This window comes from Lampetra planeri, chromosome 24, assembly GCF_965212315.1.
Source record: "Lampetra planeri chromosome 24, kcLamPlan1.2.h2, whole genome shotgun sequence".
NCBI lineage: Eukaryota > Metazoa > Chordata > Hyperoartia > Petromyzontiformes > Petromyzontidae > Lampetra > Lampetra planeri.
Genome location: NC_136130.1, coordinates 6441954 through 6466832, shown reverse-complemented (window position 1 = coordinate 6466832; position 24879 = coordinate 6441954). Strand labels below are relative to the sequence as shown.

At 43.6% G+C, this 24879-nt stretch overlaps 1 protein-coding gene across 1 annotated transcript in view; it reads right to left on the bottom strand.

Annotated features, from left to right (window-relative positions):
* Positions 1-4814: 4814 nt before the first annotated feature.
* Positions 4815-24879, bottom strand: part of LOC144726677 (interleukin-31 receptor subunit alpha-like) — a 31097-nt gene continuing 11032 nt past the window's right edge. Inside the window, exons 7-16 of the mRNA XM_078605461.1 lie at positions 23499-23652; positions 22703-22785; positions 18684-18897; positions 16615-16812; positions 15646-15747; positions 15357-15515; positions 11311-11463; positions 9728-9827; positions 6338-6413; positions 4815-5785 (exon numbers count right to left, since the gene is read on the bottom strand). Of these exons, the coding sequence (XP_078461587.1) occupies positions 4973-5785; positions 6338-6413; positions 9728-9827; positions 11311-11463; positions 15357-15515; positions 15646-15747; positions 16615-16812; positions 18684-18897; positions 22703-22785; positions 23499-23652 (2052 nt within the window). The 3' untranslated portion in view covers positions 4815-4972. The remainder of the gene's footprint in view (positions 5786-6337; positions 6414-9727; positions 9828-11310; positions 11464-15356; positions 15516-15645; positions 15748-16614; positions 16813-18683; positions 18898-22702; positions 22786-23498; positions 23653-24879) is intronic.

Below are 24879 nucleotides of genomic sequence, written 5' to 3'. Positions count from 1 at the left end.
GCTACCAGAGGTGTGGACTCGAGTCATGTGACTTGGACTCGAGTCAGACTCGAGTCATGAATTTGATGACTTGCGACTCGACTTGGACTTACATAACAATGACTTTGTCCCACCTATGAGATGTGGACTCGAGTCATGTGACTTGGACTCGAGTCAGACTCGAGTCATGAATTTGATGACTTGCGACTCGACTTGGACTTGCATAACAATGACTTTGTCCCACCTCTGCTAGCTACCGCCGGGCTGTTAAATCAATCGCACGCCGGTAATTCAACAACCCACCCTTATTGCCGCAGCTATAAACGCACGCTCAATGTTACAAAATAGATTGATCTTATTCACTCGTAAAGATATTGTACGCATCGTAGCTATATAATACGTTTGTGGTTTAGGTTAAGGGCTGTGTGCGAATGCAATTTAACATTTCGTTGCTTTTTTCATAACCACACGAGCCGCACTCGGCCAGATAATCTCGTTGGTTTTGGCGATGATAGACTGGGTCGCATTGTGACATTGCTCGTATCCTTGAGTCACGGTGGCGAGATGTTAACTACCTCGCCTGGTATACAGGAGGTTGTGGGTTCGATCCCCTGACCCTGACGCCTGCTGTATATTTGGAGTTTGCATGTTCTCTCCGGGTCCTGCGTTTTTTTCCCTCTGCATTTAGAAATATGCGTTTAGAGTATTTGGCTGCTAGAAATTTCCACATGATAAGCCACTTCGTTGAGCTACAATATGTGGCCAGGTCGCTTCTGAAAAAGAGCTATATACTGTAGCTCAGTGGGTCTTACCTGATAAAATAGAAATAGTTTAGTTTTTAGAGTCTCAGCCAATGCTGTATTCAACTTGGCACACGTCCCGTACTCGTGCTGCTGAATTCCTCAATTCTCCATTTGTAAGTCGTGTGAGATAACACCCATCATCTGGTGGCATATTAAGCCGAACAGCAAGGAGGAGGCGGAGTCCAGATCAGAGATCAGAAATGGGGGGGGGGGGGGGGGTGATACTTCTACGCAGCGCGTAACGGCCTCTGCGGCTCCAGCCTTTGTGGCCAGCTCTCTTCCCAGTCCGAACTGCTGGCGATGACGATGAACCTGCTGTTATATCGATGAGAACACCGCACTCCCCCACCACCACCTCCGAGGAACTCGGATTGGGAGCAACTGCTCCGATGGGTCAGGACGGAGTGCAGAAACCCAGATACACGCGCTTGTGTGTCTGTGTGTCAAATAGATGTAAGCCATGTGCTGGAACCAAGTTATGATTCCCTTCATGGGTCGGGAGATGAAAAGCAGTATCGGCCTCATCATCATCTGCCATGGTCATTCGTTGTTTGAAGGCCTCCTCAAACCGCCACCTACTCCTCCAGCATAAACATCCATCCAGCACCTGCACACAAGCGGATTTCATCGTGCCATGTCTTTAGTGGACACCCTCTCAAAGGAGTTACATTCCTTGGCTGCTCGTCACTCTTCTGGACCATCGGCCTCCATCCCTTTCAGCGATATGTTCCGCCCACCATCCTTTTAAAAGATTAAACATGACTGCCTGATAAGATATTTTCTATGTGGTAAACATAGGATTGTGACATCTTTATTTCCACAGGATCATGCTCTTGTTGAGGCAACAGTATCCTTGTAAAATCTGTAAGTCTTCCCGGTACACTTAAATTTCAGGTTTTTTGTCAGCTGATTAATAACACACCACTCAAGGCAATGCGTTGGCATGTAGTTCTCCTCTCTGCGAGACTCTTATTCCCATGATATGTCCTCGTTTTTGTGCCCGAGATGTCAAGCAAACTCTTCTTTGGAATACATTAGCGTACATTATACAATAATATATGAGAGCAGTGCTATCTTACCAACATCTTTAAATGTATTAGATCCTTATACACGTGACTGTGAGAGATTCCGTAATGGCAGAACTATTTTTTTTTTAGAAACTGTGTTGGTAGTGGTGCAAAGGACAAACAGAAAAAATGGAAAGAAAATCTATGATCAGGGACATTTCAGGCAATGGCCCTTCAAAGGGCAAGAATGGTCATTATTATTTTCTCCTTTTAGGGTTAGTGTTATCGATGGATGTGTTACGTTTACTGAAATTATAACAGTGGGTATGGATTAATGCAGAACATACATTTCACCTAATTATGTTCTCTCTGGCAGTACGACACTTCCCATGATTGAATATTTTGAATGACCTTTGGTTATTTTATTTGAAACGTAAATACGTTCATTAAAACAGTATATAACAATGCATATTATTTTAAAAGAGCTTATTTAATACTAATCCTCTCCAAATGGAAAACACTTCAACCTGTCAATTAAAAACTGTTTAACTGTAATGTTTTGTTTTTTAAATGTCCCAAATTTGCATTGTGAAAGTCAATTGGTCACGTTTGTTCTCTCTGTTCACAAAAAGAACCATTTTACAAAAGGACAGCTTATTATATATATGGTTTCATATTCTAAGCCAATGGTATTTGTGCAAGTAGTGAATATACTTGTTTATATTGTGAGATTATTTCATGTGATTTGTCTCGGAAAAAAGTATATCAATTGAATTTAGAAGGGCAAAGGTGCAGCACTGCAATTATTTGGTCACGCCACTACTGGTAGAAGGGCCTTTGCTGGAGGGAATTCTAGAAAAAAAACTCTTTCGTGCTTATTTTGGCCGACTCTTCGACACTGATCAGATATCTTGGAACATTTACAATCCGAGTACTTGTAAATATTGTGGATTTGCTCTTCAACAATTCCTGTACTAGTAACGAATTAGCATATATTCTGTTTACGTGACAACCCTTACTAATTGGCTGTGTCGGGTGGTGGCGGGTTTAACGACACATTTTTATTTACGGAATTTAACCCCGACAAAACGATGTTATGAACAGTGATGTGTAATCACATAAGACCCTTCAAAATCCCTCTCTTGACACAAAGCATAAGCTGATGCATAAGGGTTATAAAATAAATATAATCAGATGTGGTGTGAAGATATGTATGTGTGTGGGAAGTAGGCTTACCACCTCTGAGGTACACAACGGAAAATATCATGGGAAGAAGTACATATCATGATTCCAGAGGATGGGAAAACTACGTGTGAGTTGAGTGCTATTACTAGTTGAGTGTTATTATCCCAAACAGCTGGGGTTTTTTTTCCGTTGATGACTGCTTGGCATTTTGGGCCTTTGGGCTCAGCAACTGTCTTCAAAAAAATCCATCTCAAAAAGAGGATGAGCAATATTTTCCATGGGCCAGAGCAGAAATCGGTACCACCAAAGTTGGCACAACTTTCCTCCTACCGATGTGTCTTCATGGCTAATACAAGTGAATCACGTACTTGATAACTCAGTTGCTCCGAACGATTATCACGCGATTTACTGAACCAGTTAAAGTAATACGACCTCAGGTGGTACCAACAATTGTGACATCTGTTCCGACCCAATGGGAAAAGCAGGACAGGTTGCAACCCACGTGGGGAAGCACTGAGTTGAACATTTGAGAATAAAATGGACAGGTGCAGACAATTCAAGAGATTAAATAACTGCCCCTCTGCTATTGTTCGTACAAATGTTTGCACATGTGCATTGTTGTTCTCCGATTACCATTAGCTCTTCTTTGTTCTGTTTGCCATTTTGATTGAACTGTTCAATAACAGCAGTTAGAATTATTTATGGACCACATGTTAAAATATTACGAATTTTTTCCGAGCCAAAATGGAAGAAAAGGTACAGGACGCAATATTGAATAATACAGATCTGTGGATATGAAACGAATCACAATGTAACTAAATAATCCAGTTTCACACTCACAAGAATGCACAATGAACAATGATATTTACAAGGTAGTTATGTACGCATCATGTTTCCACTCTGCTCAAAACATTACACAAATTATCTCAAACAATATATATATAAAAACAACACTCGGTGCAAGCTTCAACTTGCACCTTCATTTCAAAGAGAATTCATATTTGGCTTTCGTATCATCGTGTGTGCAACTCTTAAGGTAAGTAACAAAAATATTATTTACAAATTATGTTGTATGTGTGATGTTTCGAAGTATGTGCAATCAACAAGTGCTTGGACAATATATACAATTGTACTATTGTTAATTAACTAGTCTCTTTTATACAGCATATATGTATAGAATTCTGATACTCTTATTAAAAGAGAAAATTGTGCTGGAAATGAGTAAAGGTGAGCACTTATATTAACATTATTACAGTGTCCCAGTGATTGAACTTACACTCGACAGTCCTGCACTCAAATCCATATTTACAGTTTTCACAACTTACACATCGCTCACTATGAAACCTGAACTTAACATTGCTCGCATAAATCAGACGAAACTGCCATCAGACCACACAAACACCTGGTCAGTCAATGAAGGTAAAAAAACGACCGCAAGCTGCTATCGTTTGTTTTGTCTTATCTATTTTTAAAACAGTAAGGTGACAGAATTGTTCCAGATGCTGCCGTCCATTTTGGCATTGTCCAAGGGGCAAACATTTACACTATGAGATCTCTTTTACCAGTGGCAAAATATAATGGTAGGTTTTTACCCTTTTAACTGGTACAAAACTGACACCTTTATTCAAGGCATCATGTTTGCAATGACCACAACACAAGTAGTCAATAAAGCAAACAAAAAGAAGCAACTCTGATAAGGATAATAATATGCACTGTCCTTGAAGTTGATTGGCCCACACCCGAGACGGCTCTAAAGAAAAGCCGTCTCGGGTGTGGGCCAATCAACTTCAAGGACAGTGCATATTATTATCCTTATCAGAGTTGCTTCTTTTTGTTTGCTTTATTGACTACTTGTGTTGTGGTCATTGCAAACATGATGCCTTGAATAAAGGTGTCAGTTTTGTACCAGTTAAAAGGGTAAAAACCTACCATTATTGTCCAAGGGGTTATAAAAATCAAATCATGGTCGAGCAGAGTTTTTTTGCCCCAAAACGTCGCTCAAGGTAGCCCGTTGGTGTAAATGCCATTCAGGGGCAGGTGATAGGCAGGGTCTTGTGGCTGATAACTAAAAACGTTGCAGGGCAGCAGAGATTCACGACGTCCAGTCCAAACGGTGGCCGGCACCTCCAGGCCACCACCGCTCACGCCACCGTCCATCACTCCCGCGCCGCCGCTGTCATCAACGTCGAGCGCAAGGCAGCCCTGTGGCAACGCGTTCGAGTTGTTATTCCGCTGTAGACTGAAGGGGTGTGCACTGGTGGGCAGTGAGCTTGCGAGGCCACCGCCGTCGCCGCCACCGCCACTCGAGGCCTGGGTGGGATTGATCACAGCCTTGACATCGCTGTTCTCGTAGACGTGCGTCTCCAGGCCCCAGTGAGTCGGTGCGGAGGCGGGGAGCCTCACGCCTGCTGGTGGTCCCGGCGTCCCGCCGATGTTAGACATCGCATCGTGCTGCGAATACTGTGCCCAGCTCGGCAGTTGGGTGCGTGTTGATGCGACGCTGGCGGCGGATGCGCGTAGCTGCTCCAGAGCCAACAGCTTGGCAGGGAGAGGCAGTGCGCGGGAAGGCAAGGGCGCCTCTGGAATCATTTTGGTCGTCTCGCCTCCGCCCTTGGTGCCAAGCCCGTGGCTTGTGGGCAGATGTGCGGGAACGGTGGTTGTGTAACCGCCGTCGAAATCCAGCGCTTTCTCCAGCAGATGCCCTTGCAGTTTCCAGCCGCAATCCACCGTGATTTCTGAAAACGTCTCCGTCTCGCGGACGTCCGGCGATGACGATAGAGTGATTCTCAGGAATCCTTGCAGGCTCTCGGGCTGGGAGCATACATAATGATGAACATTAACGGGTGGACAACACTGTTCATGCAATAATGACATCGTCAACACATTGTCTATAAATATGATAACTAAATTGGCTGATTGGTGATGCAGTACTCGGAGCACTCTGCCGTGAAGCCAGTGGTGGAAATTCTATATTCCTCTAGTAGGCGTGCGTATATCCATAAGACAACCGCTGTTGACTTTCCTGGTCGGGAACTCAACGTTATACTAAACATGTGTCCATATTTGATCATATTACGAGAGTTAAAGTGTCCCCCCTGCCCCGATCCCCATAGCAGATGGATAGGGAGAGCTCATTTAATGCATGGACACTTTCCATCTTAGTTGGAAAGCATTAGAAAAAAACGTCAAACACATGATAACTTTGCCAAACAGGTTTAGGACCAACCCCCACATTTGGAACAGCGCATGAACTATAGCAACATGACGCACAGCGGCTTGGCCAATGTACGCCTCATGCTATAAAAATGGAGAGAATACCCAACTGCGCTATATTCGTTTAATTTGAACTGTGCAATACAGTACCTTGCTGAAGTCAATGTCCCTTGCCCAGCTGCAGTTCTTGGGATCCGGAACTTTGTGAAAAAATACATGCTTCATTCTGTGAAAACACAAATGAGCAATCCACGGGCATTCGAGGCAACGTTTAATTTCAAATGGTGACCAAAAATAACCATGTAAAATCTTTATCAGTCTCTTGTTTTGTCCTTGGGTAAGATTATCACGTCTTGGTGTAATGTCGAGCCTGCATTGCTCTTCCACAATGTATTTTCTCTGCAATTATTGATCTGAATGATTAATTTGCTGTTATCTAAAATACCCCATTTGTTGTACTGCATTCGAGGCGAGGTGTAGATAATGATGATGCAATGATGGAACCATGTGTGCAGCTATTGTGTGGATGCAAAGGCCTGCCGAAGGGACATCAGAAATTGGCCTGTGACTTCAATCGTGTCGGGTCGTTTTCTAACACAATGTGGTGCACTGCTAGCCAGAAAAAGTTTGGAATAGATAATTTTGTCCCATAAAACGATACTAAAAAGTCACCACATGCAGTTATATTCCATTGCATGCCTGTGAAATGAAAATGTGAAGAAAAGAATAGAACTTCAGAAAGAGAATTATCCATCATTATCATCATCATCATCATCCATCGTGATATATCCACTGCTGGATGAACGCCTCCATAAGCCGTCAACATCTCCCACAGTCTTGCAATGCAATCATCCATCTATCTCCTCTGCATGAGCTGCATTCGTCATCGCTCTGTTTTTGCGATGGGCATCCTCTTGGGCGATGTTTCTCTCCTTTGACTGCCATTCATTCGTTGTGCTCGATCATTGCTCAATATTTCTTCTCGCAGAATGTCCTGCCCAAACCCACTGACTTTATTTCATTTATTTAAATGAAACTTTCTATTCTACCGGGTAAAGCCCACTAAGCGATTTGCTCTTTTTTAGAGGTGATCTGGCGACACGTGAAAGTTAATCGAAGTCGCTTATTATCTATCATACGTGGGAGTTTATAGTGGCAGCCAAATATGTAATTTAAATGCATGTTTTTAATTGCAGAGGGAAAAACTGGAGGAAAATCCACAAGACCACCACAGGGAGAAAACACGCGGACTACAAATATACACGAGTCAATGTGGGGATCGAACCCATGACCTCCTGCTTACGAGTCAAGGGAGACAACATGTCACCACTACAGACAATGCGATGTCTCTAATTTTCATTTCATTGAGAAAAATTTGTATTCGTTTCTTGCAATTTCAACCCTCTGTTATCATCGTGGGAGATACAACAACAAGGAGCATAACCATAATTTAAACTCAAGTCATCCTCGCAGCGGCTTCTGGCCACTTTCAGATGCGCTTCTGCGGCCATCTGAAATGATCTTCCTTCCGATACGAGGAAGCCACTGGAGCTATGCACCTTTAAATCTAGATTTTAAACTAATTTCTTTAGAACTGCTTATTGTGTTGAGTTTGTTGTCCTTCCTTGCACCTCCAATCAGCACGATTTGCTACATACAGCGATACATAAGTTCAGAGATGCTTGGCCAGTGAGTCATCTTTGGGGGCAAAGCTCTGGGCAAGAATTGACTAATTGAGAGCGAGATAAGAGAAGGGAGCTTGGGGTGCGGAGCGCTGAAGCGTGGCGTGTTACCTGCGGTATGACCGGGGATGTTAACTGTGGGTCATCTAATGAAGCGGCCCTTTGCGGAACACGGTGTGAGCTGAATCCTTTCATATACATACATAATGAGGTGGTCTTTCCGGAAATAATGACTCAGGTAGCTGTCTCTGGCTTAGTGGTGTGGGACCCCTGGTGTAAAATGAGCTATACATGTTGAACACTCTTTTGCACCATACGTAGACAATTGTACGTAGCTAACTGTGCTTATCGACATCAAATGAGCCTCTAAGAGACCAATGTCCCCACAACAGGGTAGCGGGAGTTTACATTCAAGATATACGAATTAAAATTTGGACGGCATACCCAAACCTGGTATATTTATATCACACTGTTGTGATATGCGGTTGGAACATGTCCCTAGATGCAAACACTCCTTCCACAGTGTTTATGAATTCCAGTTTAACACGTAGGCTTACGCGACCAATATCATCCATAATAGAGGTTTTTGGGTGAGATCGCGTAAATATATAAATGTGTCGTTAAAACCCGCCACCACCCGACACAGCCAACTAGTAAGAGTTGTCACATAAACAGAACGTTGCCAATTCGTCACAAGTACAGCACACCGGTGTGTTGGAGAGCCAAGCCACAACATTTACAATCTGAGTACGACGTTTCGCCAATAATTACAACTAGCTTAATCAGGCGACAGCCAGATTTGTGGAGAAGTCTAACTGTTTCGTTCCTTATATAGAGGCGTACATCTGTTGACCACCCTTCTGCGCTCTTGCACAATGTGGGGGGGGGGGGTTACTGAGGCAACGTACATTATGCATGTGCATTATGCGAGCTCTTTGAACTTGTCCTTCCTGTCTATTGTGTTAATTAAAATAGCCCTACCAACGGTAGTACTTCAGTTATAATGTACGTTGCCTCAGTAACCCCCTCCACCCACATTGTGCAAGAGCGCAGAAGGGTGGTCAACACATTTGCACCTCTATATAAGGAACAAAACAGTAAGACTTTTTCACAAATCCGGCTGTCGCCTGATGAAGCTAGTTGTAATTACTGGCGAAACGTCGTACTCAGATTGTAAATGTTGTGGCTTGGCTCTCCAACACACCGGTGTGCTGTACTAGTGATGAATTGGCATGTTCTGTTTACGTGACAACTCTTACTAGTTGGCTGTGTCGGGTGGTGGCGGGTTTTAACGACACATTTATATATTTACGCGATCTCACCCAAAAACCTCTATTATGGATGATATTGGTCGCGAAAGCCTACGTGTTAAACTGGAATTCATAAACACTGTGGAAGGAGTGTTTGCATCTAGGGACATGTTCCAACCGCATATCACAACAATGTGATATAAATATGCCAGGTTTGGGTATGCCGTCTAAATTTTAATTCTTATATCTTGAATTTAAACTCCTATTTTCACTCACTCCATGAAATGATTCTGCTTTGCCACATGCTCTTGCAATTTTTTTTAGTAAGAACTGCTAAGAGTCGAGTGTTGCCACCTCCGAGGTAAAACGAATTGGGGCATATCATGGGAAAACTATTATCTTGCAATACCAGAAGAGGGGAGAACTACGTGTAAATGCATTGTCTGGAGTGGTGTATCAATACATCATCGACAAATACAAATTAGGCTTGTAATGTCCCGGCAAGACTTACAGATTTCCCAGAAAAGCTTCCTAAAAAAAGAGGGGACTTCCACGGAAAACCAGGAATGGTGGAAACCCCACACGCATCCAATGCTCTGGTGAGTTACCTGGCTGGGACGATGACGATGCAGATGCATGTGATGATCCCACCGGACAGAAGCAATAGACCGGCAATGAGCATCATGATGAAAACGAATTCACGGAAACCTGCCCAATAGAACAAACACACAGGCAAAAATCGCGCGTGAAAATGCACTCCTGTGATCATCAGAATGACATGCTTTTAAAGGTAAAGGAGCAGCACTCCAATTACTTGCTCATCTCACTGCTAACAGAAGGGCTTCTATTAGAGTGAGGTGTAGAGAACGCTTCTATGCTGGGCAAAGGTATGTATGTATGTTGAATTTCTTTCGCACCGTACGTAGCCAACCGTGCGAATCAAATGTCTTGGAAGAGGTGGTATTATCTACACTTTGCATCACCACACACGACCTGACAATTCGCTGTGGCTGCACATCGAACTGGCAACCTCTGGACTGGTAACCTCTGGATTGCAAGTCCATTGCTAACATGTTACATCATGGCAACATTTGACAAAAAAAATGGTCTTCACTCACAGTGAGTCTCAAGACACTTTGACCAGAATTTAATGATTACGTCAAGAAATGTAGGACCTACTAATAGTGAAATTAAATCTAAATGCTTTTTCTCAGTTATTCTTCATCTGTGCTATGACAGCACACAATCACATGTATTCTACATCACCATCACATCATTAAGTATCACCATTGTTATCAATGCTATAACCACAAATTCCACCACCAAATTCATCTGCACAAGTCACACACAGGTCTCGGCACTGATGAAACTATTTTGCGTCAGTTTTACACAAGACAGTGAGAAATAAACAATTTGTAATGCACACAGTTTGTTTTCATAAATAGAGGGAGATAATGATTTTGAGGCAAAGGAACCACAATCAAACAATTGCCCAAGCTCTGTTCACTTATATTTGGTTGTTTGGCAAAACTCCATATTTGGTTGTTCAGCAAAATCCATTGACTTTTATGCACCATTTCCTTTGATCGATGTCTAATGGGAATTACCAGATGGTGGCAAAGCTCAATGCTAGCAAACTGTTCTGGAGTTGCAGATGTAACTGAAATGACGGGGGTACAGACAGGAATCACTGTTGGCGATAGCAAAGAGGAACAAGGTGAGACAGCTGGCCATGTCGAGGGCCAGAGGGCACTTTCCATCACCATCCTGCAGGGTTCAGCCAACGGGACGAGCAATGGAGGTCGGCCACGAAGCAGCTGAACAATGAATGAAGTGACTTGGACGGTGAGGTCAGTAGCAGAAATTGTGCAGATCGCGAAAGAGTACAAGAGATGGAGAGAGTTTATTGCAAAAAGCATGACTGGTGCCCCTACAATTCCTCACGGTTAACAGACTGATCACGATGATGATGATGTTGAGTGCACTCAATGTTTCAATTCTCAAGGCACTCTAAATGCCAAACCAAAAAACATCCCCGCACCCCGTCTGCACCTCTGTCATCCTCCCCGATGGTGGAAAGTTAAATATTTTCTGTAAATTAGTCACAGAGAAAGCCCTTGTTGAATGATTCCCTGAGGGCACTACCCAGGGCACTGCCCTGCAATGCCGGAACACTGTCGTGCTCACTTACCTGTGACGGCCTTGCTTGTGAGGCTGCGTGGGCCCTCTCCGGCTGAAGTCACAGCCGCCACCTGAAGCTCGTACTCAGTGTTGGGCTCCAGCCCTTCTAGGCGGTGGCTGCTTATGCATGTGCCCTCCACTGGTGATGTGCAGGGCACCAGCACTGAAAACAGAGGCAGCGGAACAAAATCATTTTAGGGGTGGGGGGCAGGCAAAGTGTTTTGGGGGGTAGTCAATGATCGTTGGACATTTGTGAAAAATAGCTTCGTAGCCAATCGGATTTATCCAGGATAAATACAGATTCTGATTGAGGTGGAGCGGAGGAGGCACGGCGGGTGGGGATTGCTACAGAAAGGATTATTTGAATACTGACATAAACACAGAGACATATAGATAAACACACACACACACACTTATTGAAAGAAATGAAAACAGATGCAGACAGATACAGGGAGACAGACAGATACAAAGAGTTACATGCAAAACGAGACACATAGACAGACACACACACAGACATAGATACACATACGCATGCAGAGACACAGAGACAGACACAGAGACACGTGCAGGAAAATACATAGACACACACATATTCAGAAAACACTAGACTCTTATCCATCATATTGTGTATCCGCCGTTTTTGTCTACCCTCCATATTCATTGAATACACAAAGTAACTTTCTGTTCTCATTTAGTAAAAAGCTAAGATGGCAGGGGCTGGAATGGGGAAATTACGAAGGGGTGGGAGGTGGGCGTGGAGGGTGGGGTGTGCTATTTTCATTGGTGATGATTTTCCAGTTGAGTTATCCTTTGGGTGAGAGGCTAGAAGAGGGGTTTGTCGTAAATGGGGCATATATTTGGTCGATAGTCTTCATGAGTCGATGCTTCTCTCACGAATGGGGTGCTCTGACGTTGCTCGACAGGTGCAAGGCAGGAATTTCAAGTTGTGTAGAATTTTCATCTCGGTAGTTGAACATTCTGAAAAGGGGTTGGGCTAATTCCATTGCAGAGGGTTTCTGTACTGGGTTTCATGGGCTTATTCTATCCGGCAAGGATGCTATACACTCCTGAAATATTGTTAACTGGGCTTGGCTCATGCAGCCACTGTATGAAGAAACGTCGTCGTGTGTGGCAGATGGTCTTTTTTCACATTTGTTTATTGTGTTTTTAATGTCCAGGTAAGCTTGTGCTAACGGGGAATTTTGCCATTTTGGTCCATTTAGCTCATTGGGGCAGGAAGCCACGAATAGGCTGGAAGGCAGCCAGAAACGGACACTGCCGATTATTACCCAAGCTCTTTGGTGTGCCAGGAGGTGGGGGGGGGGTCATTGCTCTGTATAAACCCAATGGAGTAATTTTAATTTACATTTCCAAATTTGGCAAATTTGGACCATGAAGTCGTCACAGAGTGGCCTATTCTTTGCCGAAAGATATCTCACGGGATGTTTAAACGTCCTCTGTGAAGCAGATGGCAGGTATTTTTTTAAAACGGCTAATATACCCGCAGGATTCATTGCTGGATTTGAACGGTGAGGATGGCATGAATACCGAATATACTAAATTATTGTGATTAATTATTATAAGATGCTAAGCCATTAGTGGTAACTGAGGCTTGTGGGTGGTATAGCGTAACTCACAAGTTTGTATGAATTGGCGGACAAACCAACATTTCTCAAGGAGAAAACCACATTATTTGGTGTTTTCTGTCTCAAACTCTGATCCACTCTACCTCTCAGGCCTCTCTCTGTGCTGCGAAGAATGGCAATTGCCAGAAACGTCGCCAATTATGGACTTTTCCTTTCAAGCTGCCGTTATTGACAAATGTTTTGATAGCATATGCGATGAATTGATATTGTTGCGCAATACCTATGACAATATTTACTGTTCTGGTATTGTGCTCTTAAAAAATCCTGTCTTGTTTTAATTTAATGGCAGGATGCTTCTCTAATTTAATTGTGATAGCTTCACTAAGGATCTTGTCGTCTGCGTTTAGAGGATAGATTGCTCCCTATAATTTGTGTAATGGTCTGATGGAGTGTTCTGTTTGTGCATAGCCGATTTACAGGCTTCAGTGAGTCAGGAAGTGTTCTGGATGTAATTGCCTTGGTTACAGCCAACCAATTTAAATAACGTTAAGTTGAACAACAAATGCAGGGGGCTGCATTGGCAGTGGTGTAGAAGCACATGTTTGAAATATTTTACAACTGTTGTGGACTAATGATAATAATGGTAAATATTTTCACCCAATACAGTATATGTAAACAAGTGAAAAGCACACCGCATCTGCGCACTATGCAAAACCCATCAACAGTTTCTGAAGAAGTGCATTGTGGTCCTCTTGTTTTAGGGTCATCATAAACATTTCTTTCAGCAAATGTGACTGACTGACGGCAGTAGTGCTACAGAGATAGATAACTGTGGACCCGTTTATTTGTTATATAGTCACCAATGCTCACTGCCTATGGAAACAATATATACGTGGAGTTTCCACTGACACTCTGGGGCCCATTTAGTTTGGCTGGTTTTTGTATTATATATATGTGCTTGTGTGCTTTTAATTGTTATGATAGATTTCTCTTGTAATTTACCGATTTTAATTAAAACACGCTAGAATTCTGGTGTTGCAGAATTGTTTTTGCATGTTCAAATAGATGATCAGGGAGAGTAATATTCCATTTAGCTTGCATTCCAACATGTCTTGGACTATACATACACTATTGTAAGTGCACTGCGGTTCAAACAATGCATATTTATGGGAAGGACTGACATTTGTGCGTAATGCTTTAAATACTTTGGTCCTTGAAAATTTCAGCTCATACAAATACTGTATTGTGCAAATGCAATTCACTTCTGAGAAATATAGCAATTCTTCTGGCTAAATCACGAAAATAATCTATGAATAATTTTGTACTGGTGTGGTCGTATCTTTTATTATGCAAACGCAGTTGAGTAACATCTCTCATATAGCATCATAACCGCTAGAAAATATTGGTTATTTAAATTTATATAGAAACATAATTCTCCATCTTCAGTCATTTTAAATGGAATTTTTCCAATGCAGGGACATACACAGATTAGAACAAATTGTTATACCATGCCTGTTTTGGATACACAATACTATTTTGTGCATCACTCAAAGGTTAGATATTTAATTTTGTCATTTGCTTCAGGCACCTCCTTTGTAATGGGATATCTCCATCACTGCAATCCGTATATGCACTCGAGGCTAAAAACAGCCTCAAAACAAGATAGCGAATGATATTCAGCCTGCTTTCATTCATTTGTTTTCCTTCAAAGTCCCTCGTGGTGTTATTTAGACGTGAGAGAAATTGCAAAACGTCCACGGCTGTATTCATGCTCCGAAGCGAAATACTCGAGGCCCTGTTCAATCGTTACCGCGTGGGCTTTTGCACTCGTGCCGTATTGCTCGCCAATGGCGTGTTCGGGATTGTGCCACGCACGATCCATCGACACGACATCGTGACGTATTTCGCTCTCCAGCAGCCGAAACTCCCAGCGCACGGAGCGAAACACCGCGGACATCATAACGAACAACGCGCGGTGCAGCCAAAACGCACGTCGGAGCAATGTATTCACATTCTTGACAAAGCGGTCAACACACATTGGTGATTTGCTCCACAGTCATAGGCACATTGAAGTTTGTTTGCCACAAAATCTACGAAAATAAGTATTGATATGATATATGTGAGAATGAGCTTCATTGCTCTTCGGATTCCTCCAAGATAAGGAGAGATTCTGATTGTAATAAGGTGTTTATTGCACATTAAACACTACCGTGTTACTGATTAAAGAAGAACATCTTCTGCAGATGTTGGCATCTGCGGCTGCGCTGTGAGCGATATTGATGATTGTAGTGACGAGGACGCAAGGTGTGTTGTCGAACTGCACATGGCTCGTGACCATCGACACTTCAGCAATCACGTAAGCCAAGACATTCTATCTATTTTCATCTGAAGATCACGACAACGACGACATTGATGACGGTGGTGAGAGTAATGAAGGCTTAACTGCAGTCTGAGCATGCATACTCCGCACCTCGTTTTGCTTGTCCGTCGCCAGACGACGGTCGGTAGTAGATGGCGTAGTGGGTGAGAAAGCCGTGCAGGTGGTCGATGCCCAGGGGGTCCCAGCGGACGTCGCACACGCTCGCGGAGCAGCTGTGCGTCAGCACGTTCCTCGGCGCCACCACGGGAGCTGACGAGCAGAAGCGAGCGTTTTTTGCTCGGTATTCATCGTCGCGATGCTTTGCTCTCACGAGAAGCGCACAGATCTACGGGATTAATCATGGAAGAGGTTTTCTATTTTTTGCGGGAGAGTGTCTCACCTCCTTGCTTCATGTAGGTGTAGGTGCTGCTGCAATTCCCCTCTCCTTGCTGGTAGCTTGCGTACACAGAGACCTTGTACCGCACGTAGTCCTGGAAGTTATCTGTTGAGAGAATTTAAGTCACGTGACACGTACCAACGTCTTCATCTGAGGAAGGACAATTGCCCGAAATGGTAGCGTCCTATTTTCATTTCTCTTATAGGGGAGTGTGAATGAATAGTATGGTGAGTGTGTTTTTATTGCATCTAACATGAGAAAAAAAATCTAATTTGGTACTGTCATACACAAAAGCTCTTCATGTAGTCATCAGCAACCATGATTTCTCCGCTACTGCATGAAAGCCTACCCATGTCGACACCATCGCTCGTGGCCTCGCGATACAATAATCGACCCCGCTGCTGTACCGCGGGCTGATCTCTCATTGCCCCATCTCTGGGGCAGCAGTTCCCTTGGGTATATTCCCGCCTTTGGATGCCATTCACCACCAGTATTGTCCACCGTCTATCACCCCTTCCAGTGATGCTCGCTATCCTTGAGGTGAGTTTTTTTTTCTGGACGCATCCAGCACCTCAGTGTCGTGATGGCAACAGGAGCCTGGGCACAACTATTTATTTTGCCGCGCGAGAGGCCTCCCATATTTAGGTGGCGCATACAGAATGCTGGGCTTTTTGTTTTTTGGCCTTCTCATGGGGCCTCGAAGAAATTTATTTGACAGCTCCTTCGGTTGTTGTTCCGACCGAGGGGCCGTTTTACCAGCGTCCGGTCCACCGTGGTGGTGGTGGTGGTGACAACATCAGTTGTGCCAGGCACTTAACATGGAAAGCTGGGTGCAGGTAACATCGTCTTCCTCTGCCTCTCTTTCGAGAACGTAGAAATACCTGCTCTTTCTGCTCGGCATCTCAAGGTTCGCTCGAATTTATTTCCACATCGATTTCTTGTTGTTGTTTATTGTTGTGGGTTGCACCGCACCTGTGAGCAACGCGCTCGTGTTGATGGAGCTCACACGGCGCCACCTGATGCGGCCGAGGTCCAGAGCCGACACGTTGGCCCACTCGACCAGGTAACCCTGGGGGGGCAAGCGCCGCCCCGCGAGCATGGGCACCGCCCAGGTGACCAGCAGGGACCTCGATGCATCCGGACGCACCGACACCTGGGAGGGTGCCGGCCCTGTCATAAAGTATTCAAACAGATAACTCATTACGTTCATGTCAGACGATACAATGGATTATGTTCATCTCAGATCTCAGGTGAACATAATCGAGCACGTTGCTCACAGGTACGGTATGTTCATCTCGGGTGAACATAATCCATTGTATGTTGATTAACTGTGACTAACCCAACCGGTAATATGTACTGCATATTCTCAGATGAACATAATCCATTGTAATTTATATGATTACAGTAACGCCCCCCACATGTTTTTCACACCTGATAGGCTCATAGCGATGACATTACCTTATTTTATTTAAGACAAGAAACTGGAACCCTTTTTCATAATTATGCCAAATGGCCCGATGAAGCTGGTTGTAATCACCAGCAAAACGTCGTACTCAAATTCGAAATGTGTACTTTCTAACACACCGGTGTGCTGAAGTAGTAACTAATTGGCATGTGACAAACCTTACTAATTGTCTGTGTCGGGTGGTGGTGGGTTAACGACACAATTATATTTATGCGATCTAACCCAGATCGCGTGTCACAATTCCCATGTCAACTTATAGAAAATGCAAATTCACACATCTGTCTGCAGAGAGGCGTCTGGAACAGGGTTGCCACCGATTCCACTGTAGACCGAACCCAGATTTATTCACAGTCAGCCTAGGACTGTAATAAAAGTTCAACACAACGCATGTACCCGACCTCGCTACAAATAAATTCCTGCTGCCACCCAAACACAGATGCCAATTCCCAGGACAGGTGGCGAACCTTGTCTGGATGAGGTGGATCATTGGGTCAGCTTGGAAATTAAACTGTTTATATAACTATCGCCTCCATTACCCTTCCCCTCCATGAGTTGTAAAAGGTAAAGGTGAAGTCCTGAAAATGTCTTGCTCATGCCACTACTGGTCGATAAACCCCTCTAAACGGTATTTAGGCCTCCTATTCGATGCTGGCCAAAGGTCCCATAAGAGGTGGGAGTTCCCACGCTTTACCCCACCACATGTGCCCTGTAAAACAACTGTGGTCTACCCATTTATACTTCTCGGTTGACAGATGCAGGGAGATTTAATAAAATTGTACCATTATTTTTTTTATCACCTCTGGATTGCAGGTCCAGCGTGCTAACCATGACACCATGGCATAATCCTTGTTGTAGAAGACTGGAGTAACTCCGAATGCACTCATTGGCTAAGACAAGTCTATTCAACAATATTTGCCAGTTGCATACAGACACAATTGAAAATTGCATCTGGGTGGCAGGATGGCACAGTGTAACATTTGGGCCTCACAGCAAGAAGGACCTGGATTCGATTTCTGACTCCGGAGGATTTCTCCACAAATCTGGCTGTCACCTGATGGAGCTAATTGCAATTACTGGCGAAACGTCGTACTCAGATTGTAAATGTTGTGGCTTTGCTCTTGCAACACATCGGTGTGCTGTACTGTACTAGTAACGAATTGGCATGTTCTGTTTATGTGACAAACCTTACTAATTGGCTGTGTCAGGTGGTGGCGGGTTTAATGACACATTTATATATTTACACGATTTAACCCAACTCTATTATGGAGTCTGTATGTTCTTTCCTTGTTCTGGATGGGTTTCCTCCAGGTTTTACAGTTTTTCCTCATCGCAAAAAAAAATCGTATAAAAAGTAATTGGGACCAGCCAAAAATACCAATGCTGAAAAATTACTTGCAAATTACTCAATTTGGATAACACATCACAACATCGCTCCCTACTATATCAGTCTGTGACACACAGCGCAGCACTACAATAATGGCATGAATACCAAACGTATTTAATTATTATTAACATTTCGCAACTAAATCTCCGATTGAGAGAATGTCCTCAGCACAGATGCTCAGATAACACGCACCTTGGTGGGAACGTGCTGGGATTACGAGCAGCATGTTCCGCTCGGATCGTCCGATGGAATTGCGAGCGGCCACGGTGACACGGTGCTGCGATTGCCCCAGGGAAAGTCGATACGACGAGACGTTGCCGACGAAGATTTCGCTGACCCTGCCACTCGTGTTGATCGACAGGATATACTCTTGAACGCAGCAGCGGCCATTTTCACAGGACAAGGGCTGTTGGTCAGGGGGGGAAGAGCACGGGGAGACGAGCAAAGCTTTAATGTGGAAAGCGAGGGGGAGGAAATCTCAATAAATGCCCCACAAGTTTGCTGACATCTAGCTCTGCGGTGGTTTTTTTGTACGTGTGTATGTACGTTGAACTTCTTTTGCACCGTACGTAGCCTACCGTACTAATCAAAGCTGTTCCCAGGGTCAGCTCTCGAGGCGTGCTCGGGTGGGCCCTCCACCATGAAATGTCCCTTTTGGTGCACCCTAGTTCACTTTCCTTAGCAATATCTCACTGTTATGGTGACCCCCCACACAACAGCCGCGGTCAATTTCCTCGCCTGTATATTTGAAGTTTGCATGTCTCTCCCTACCCGTGGTCGTGTGGATTTTTCTCCCTCCAGTTTTTTCCTCCACATTTAGAATCAACGTGCTTTTAGAGTATTTGACTGCTACAAATTTCCACGCAATAAGCCACTTCATTGAGCTATCACTTGTGGCCAGGTCGCTTCTGAAAAAGATTACATATCTCAGTGGGCCTTACCAAGTAAAATTAAAAAAATTGTTTAGTTTTATCCATGTTGCACCATATTCTCTGGATTATAAGATGCACTTTTTTTCTATGAATTTTAAAGCACAACAGGAGCACATGGTGTGTGCCTGACCAGATCTGTTTGACGTTCTTGACTCCGAGGACAAGCTTGGGGTGTGTCTTACTTTCTGGAGCGTCGTGTGTAACGTGGATAAATACGGTAACGCGTTTTGTTCGGCATGATGTCCAACGTTTTGTTGCGTGCATGTGCCGGAGCTTCTTCAAACTGAGCAGAGACTGTATTCAGTTTCCTAAAGGAGCTCACAGCACGTGAAGTGAAACGTCGGCCATCATGCCGAACAATACGCCGTGCGATTGAATTACAGCAGCACATTGGAAAGCTGTACAGTACAACCGCAAATACCTAAGGCAGTGGTAATGCTGACATCTCTGTGGAGTTTGGAGTCGTTAGTTTCTCATATGCATGAGTTGTTGCACAGCAGTTTTCCTTCCACGTGTAAAATAAAAACAATAACAGTGAATAGTTTTTGGCATGGCCCTGTACAGAGTAGATCCATGCTAAAATCATAGCCAAGTATTGTGTTTTTTCTGTTTTAAGGTCATGTTAATGACAAAAGTAGAGTGTGTTTTCTTGAGTTTGTATTTGTACACCTTTGCCATTCCATTTCCTCACGTATATATATTTTTACATTCAAAGTACTTATCAAAGTTGTGGGCAAAACAATTAATTTACAGCAGCAACGATTAAAATAATTGACTGCCCATTGTCAATCCACTGCTGAATGAAGGCCTTTCAATGCCGCAACAATCTCGGGGGGCTGTGTGAATGTGTGGGTTGCCCTAGTGTGGATTGGTATAGCGATAGGCTTAGAACCAGTTCAGACATCACTCGCTCCTGATGTTAACCGTGACCAGGAATTTTACTCGACTGGCGAACACTTGCCCAACAACCCGCGGCACAACACAATGAAACATCAGAGCTATCCAGCACAACCGCCAAAACCAACAGAATCGTACCTATGTACGTTGAACTTATTTTGCACTGTACATAGCCAACCGCGCTAGTCGGAGGTGCAAAACAATGTCAATAAGAACATTAAACAGGCTGGTTCATAGGAGCAAAAAAAAAACAAGAAAAATATGCTTTTAAACATAGATAACAGATAACAAGAGTTCTGTGAAAATAAACCAGCGATCGTGGTGTAATGGGAGTGTAGCAACTGATGGGAGCTCTGATTTGGTGTGGAGCAACCACAGCCACTTCAACAAAAAAACGTTTGTTGATGCTTTATCTCAGATGTGGCTGTTTCACCGCTAAACATTTTCGCATTAATCTCTCGTGGCCAGCTTTTTGTGAAGGCCGTCCTCGAGACCCACCGCCAGTCCATGCATGACTTTGGCGTGGGTGTTCATTTATAGCTATCCGGCTTCACTGGTATGGAACCATCTCCTCACAAACATCAGAGAAAATGAAATAGATTTTTTTCTTTCTTTAGAACTGCTTTTTTACGCTCTGTTTGTTGTTTCTCCCCTGCACAGCCGATTAGCACAGGTTGGTTATGGATTTTAGGTGAAACAGGTTAAACATGTATTTTAAGAGAAGCTGATAGTTGCGATAAATGTAAACAATAATAAACCACTTATTGAGTGCATCTATAATAGAGTATTCATATGAATATTACTACGCTTGCTTATGCAGTAAAGCCTCACTGAGTCTCAAATCTTTTTCAGAAGGGTCCTGCCAAGTTTTAGAGTTGGGGGCGGGGGGGCGATGTTGCGACGTGTAATTCTAATCTAATCGAAGCGATCCGCATATCTGCTTGTTTGTACGAATCTTGAACTTATTTTGCACCATACGTAGTCAACAGTGCTAATCGAAGGTGCTTCTAACGTGTAACGCCTTGATTTCAGCAACGGTCTGAAGTCATACTTATAAGCTTTAAATGATATTGCATAGGATACATTGCTTGGTAATTTTAAACCAAATGTATTTTATTTTATTATATATTTTAAGTGCTGGGCATTATTTTAGATGAAATTTTATGTCCAGTGATTAGAGATACCTTTACTGATATGAATTACACTGTAAAAAAATAAAGGTGTTTGATCGAGATTTATTGAAGTTTATCGGTAAACTGGCGCATTCATTGGTCATGGCAAAATCAGTTTGAAGTTTAAGAAGTTTCGTTTCGTAATCTTTATACTTTCTGTTTTGCCATGAATGTGCTTGGTTGTAACTTTGCTGTTTAATTCTTGCCCGTGAGATATGTTTTACCATGTAAAATTTGATATTCCAGTGCACTAAGCGAGAACAGAGTAACTTTAATTTATCCTATGATGTTAACAAACCTTAAGAATGTACAAGCAGAAAACACAATGCTGCAGGCACCCTTTTGCGTTGCAATGATGGCAGCATTAAAACCAAACTCACTAAGTGGCTTATTGACCAAACACTGCTTAATTAACGAAAAATGTCATAAACTACCCTTGTAAAGAAGCACCATCACTCAGTGTTTGGTGATGCAGTTTTTTCACTTATCGGGCAGTTATTTATAAATTATGACTCAAATAAATAATAAGCAGTTCATGTTTTTTTATATGAAGCCATGTCACTTTTACTTTCGTATGGATTAATAGCAGCAGATTAGATATGTAATTTTAGATGTGTTATCCACTCAAGTGTCTGTTCATTGTAAACACCTGCAGGTGTTTATGATGTAATCTTTAATGCGACATTTGTGCATCAGGTGGCCGCACGGGCCGCATCGGCCATGTCTGGTCCTGATTCGGATGATGGTCGATCATTGGCGGCGTGGAAGGTTGAAATCAGGAGGTTCGATGGTAGGATCCTGTATGAGATGTTTATTTTTTATTATTTATATTGGCCGCAGTCCAGACTTGCTTCCATCTCTCGCCTTCATTCGTATTTGTGGCGGGAAGTCATGTCAATGAGGTGGTGTCAAAGCCAATCGATATACCATTCGCTGCCACTTTCAGAGGTTCGCGGTTTGAAGTCAGCAGGCCACCACGGTTATCGCTGCAGGCGTGTTGACTGTATCAGACACACTGTCTTATTCACAATGGACGCTCTAGATCCTTTGACGTTATTCGAAACAAAAGACCACTGTGTGTCAGCATCATATTCTGTGATAGCCTTGCGCTAGAAGAGAATAGAAAATGTACAATGTACCCTGTTATCATTATGTGTTAGCTGACTAAATGTAATTGATTCAATAGTTATTATAATTATATATATTTTACCTCCCAGAGCACGGTGACTTCTCGGTTGTCCTCAGTCTCGTTTTCAGCAAGAACTCGCCAAATATCTGGCCCCTTCGCTGGAGCTGCGGACAAATCATACACGGCATCAGATAGACGCATAATGGGCAGGCTTGTCACCCCAGTACAGAACGCGTGTGTCTGAGCCCTACGAACCTGGCAACCCGAATTCGATTCTCTCTCTCGTAAAATAACAGTGGTGAATATTTGAGTTGTCCTGGGCCTCCCCGAGGTCGACTTAAATGAGCACCCGGTGCAATGTGTAAACATCAACGCTGCGGAGACAAAGGCTGTGGTGTTGGCCACCCAATCCCTCGTGTACCCTGTTGGCCTTCATTAGGTGCTCATGAACAACATTTAACCCATCAGTCTGTTAAAGGCTACATGCGAGATTTTTTAAATTTTAGTTTTTGAACCTTTAGCAAGGAGATTGTTTGTGGTATGACTATGACAACTGCTCACTAGAATGTATATATGGCCACATATTATAGCTCAACGAAGTGGCTTATCATGTAGAAATTTATAGCAGCCAGATACTCTACACGCATGTTTCTAAAAGTGGAGGGAAAAAACCGGAGAACCCGGAAAAAAATCCACTTGACCATGGGGAGAACATGCAAACTCCGAATGCCCAACAGGCGTCAGGGTCGGGATCGAACCCACGACCTTCTGTATACCAGGCGACGGTAGTTAACATCTCGCAATCTGACAATTGACTCGGTGATCTGAACCGCCGAGCCACCCAATGATCTCAACGCTTTTTTGTTGCTTCACGTACGGTTCAGCTCTCCGACCGCGTGCAACACCGGCGAGCTCCACTCGCTCCAGAAGCCCTCGCGCTGGTATCCGTGTCCCCGCACGCGCGCCGTGTACACGGAGCACTCCTCCACGCCGTCAATCCTGTACCACATGTCGTTGCCCACTGCTACCACCTGTAAACAACGAGGATAATTGCAATAATCATTATTATTGACATCGCATCATTCACGCATATCGTGCCTCAAAAACACATTCGTAGAATTTGTTTTCACGCAGGGTCGGGGGGGAGCACAGACAAGTGGGGGAAGGCAGCCACAACTGGGGCCAACGATTGCCGATGGTTTGGTGTGGTCCTAGATTCAGAATGTTTTGCCATCTCCATGAAGTGAGTGTTTATACATGTGGGAGGAAACCGAAGTACCCAGAAAAAACCGACAAAAAGGATAAGGATTTGCATTTACAGAGCGATTTCTTGTTATTTTCTTTTAACCTATCTACGTAACTTTACTGAAAGACCCAAAGAATATGAATTCCTGCAGTCACAAAAGCTTTAAGTCAAGATTTGCATGTATGTATGATTGTTGAGCTTCTTTCGCGCACCGTACCGAGCCAACCGTGCTAATTGGAGGTGCGAAATGCTTCACAAATTCAAAGTGCCCGAGATCACATCTCATCTTAACCATTCCAATGCCCCTCGGCAGTCTAGTCAAGGGGAACCTCAAATTGAATCTGTGGCACAAGGTCTACACATCACTGGGATGCAAAATGAGCATAAGTCTTCATGAAGGGGGCACTGTTGGCGTGTGGCTTTGCCCAATTTTCAAACCTTGCGTGTAATTTATCAAATTCGACACAAAGGACTACAATTTTCTAAAAAAACATCACAACATATTTCACGTTCATTGCGAAGCAGACAGCATGCACTATTTAGGATTAACCAGGGTGGCCAGTTGGCTCGAACTTTGGCAATGAGAGGCAAACGTGCTACCGCTCGCCTACGTCACCACCCACTTGTGCACATGGAAACAAATAGTGCTCTGCGTCTGTATTGTGGCTTTAACACCTGCTGGCCAGATATCAAAGATGGCAGGGCTTAATTACGTATACAAATACTGCTCCACTTACGAACATTCAACTTACAAACTTTCAGAGATACAAACAAACCTGTTTGTATGTCCAGTTGCCTATTCGGACCACGAGTCATACGTTCAACCGCCACGCAATAGATGGTGGTGGTGGCATCTACATCTGCAGGAGATTATACAACCTATAAAGTGTTGTGTACATGCCATATAACATATTTGGAACCCACAGGAGTAAAGTTGTACTTAAGGACAAATTGACTTATGAACAGACCTCTGGAACCTAACTTGTTCGTAAGTAGAGGAGTCTCTGTAAAC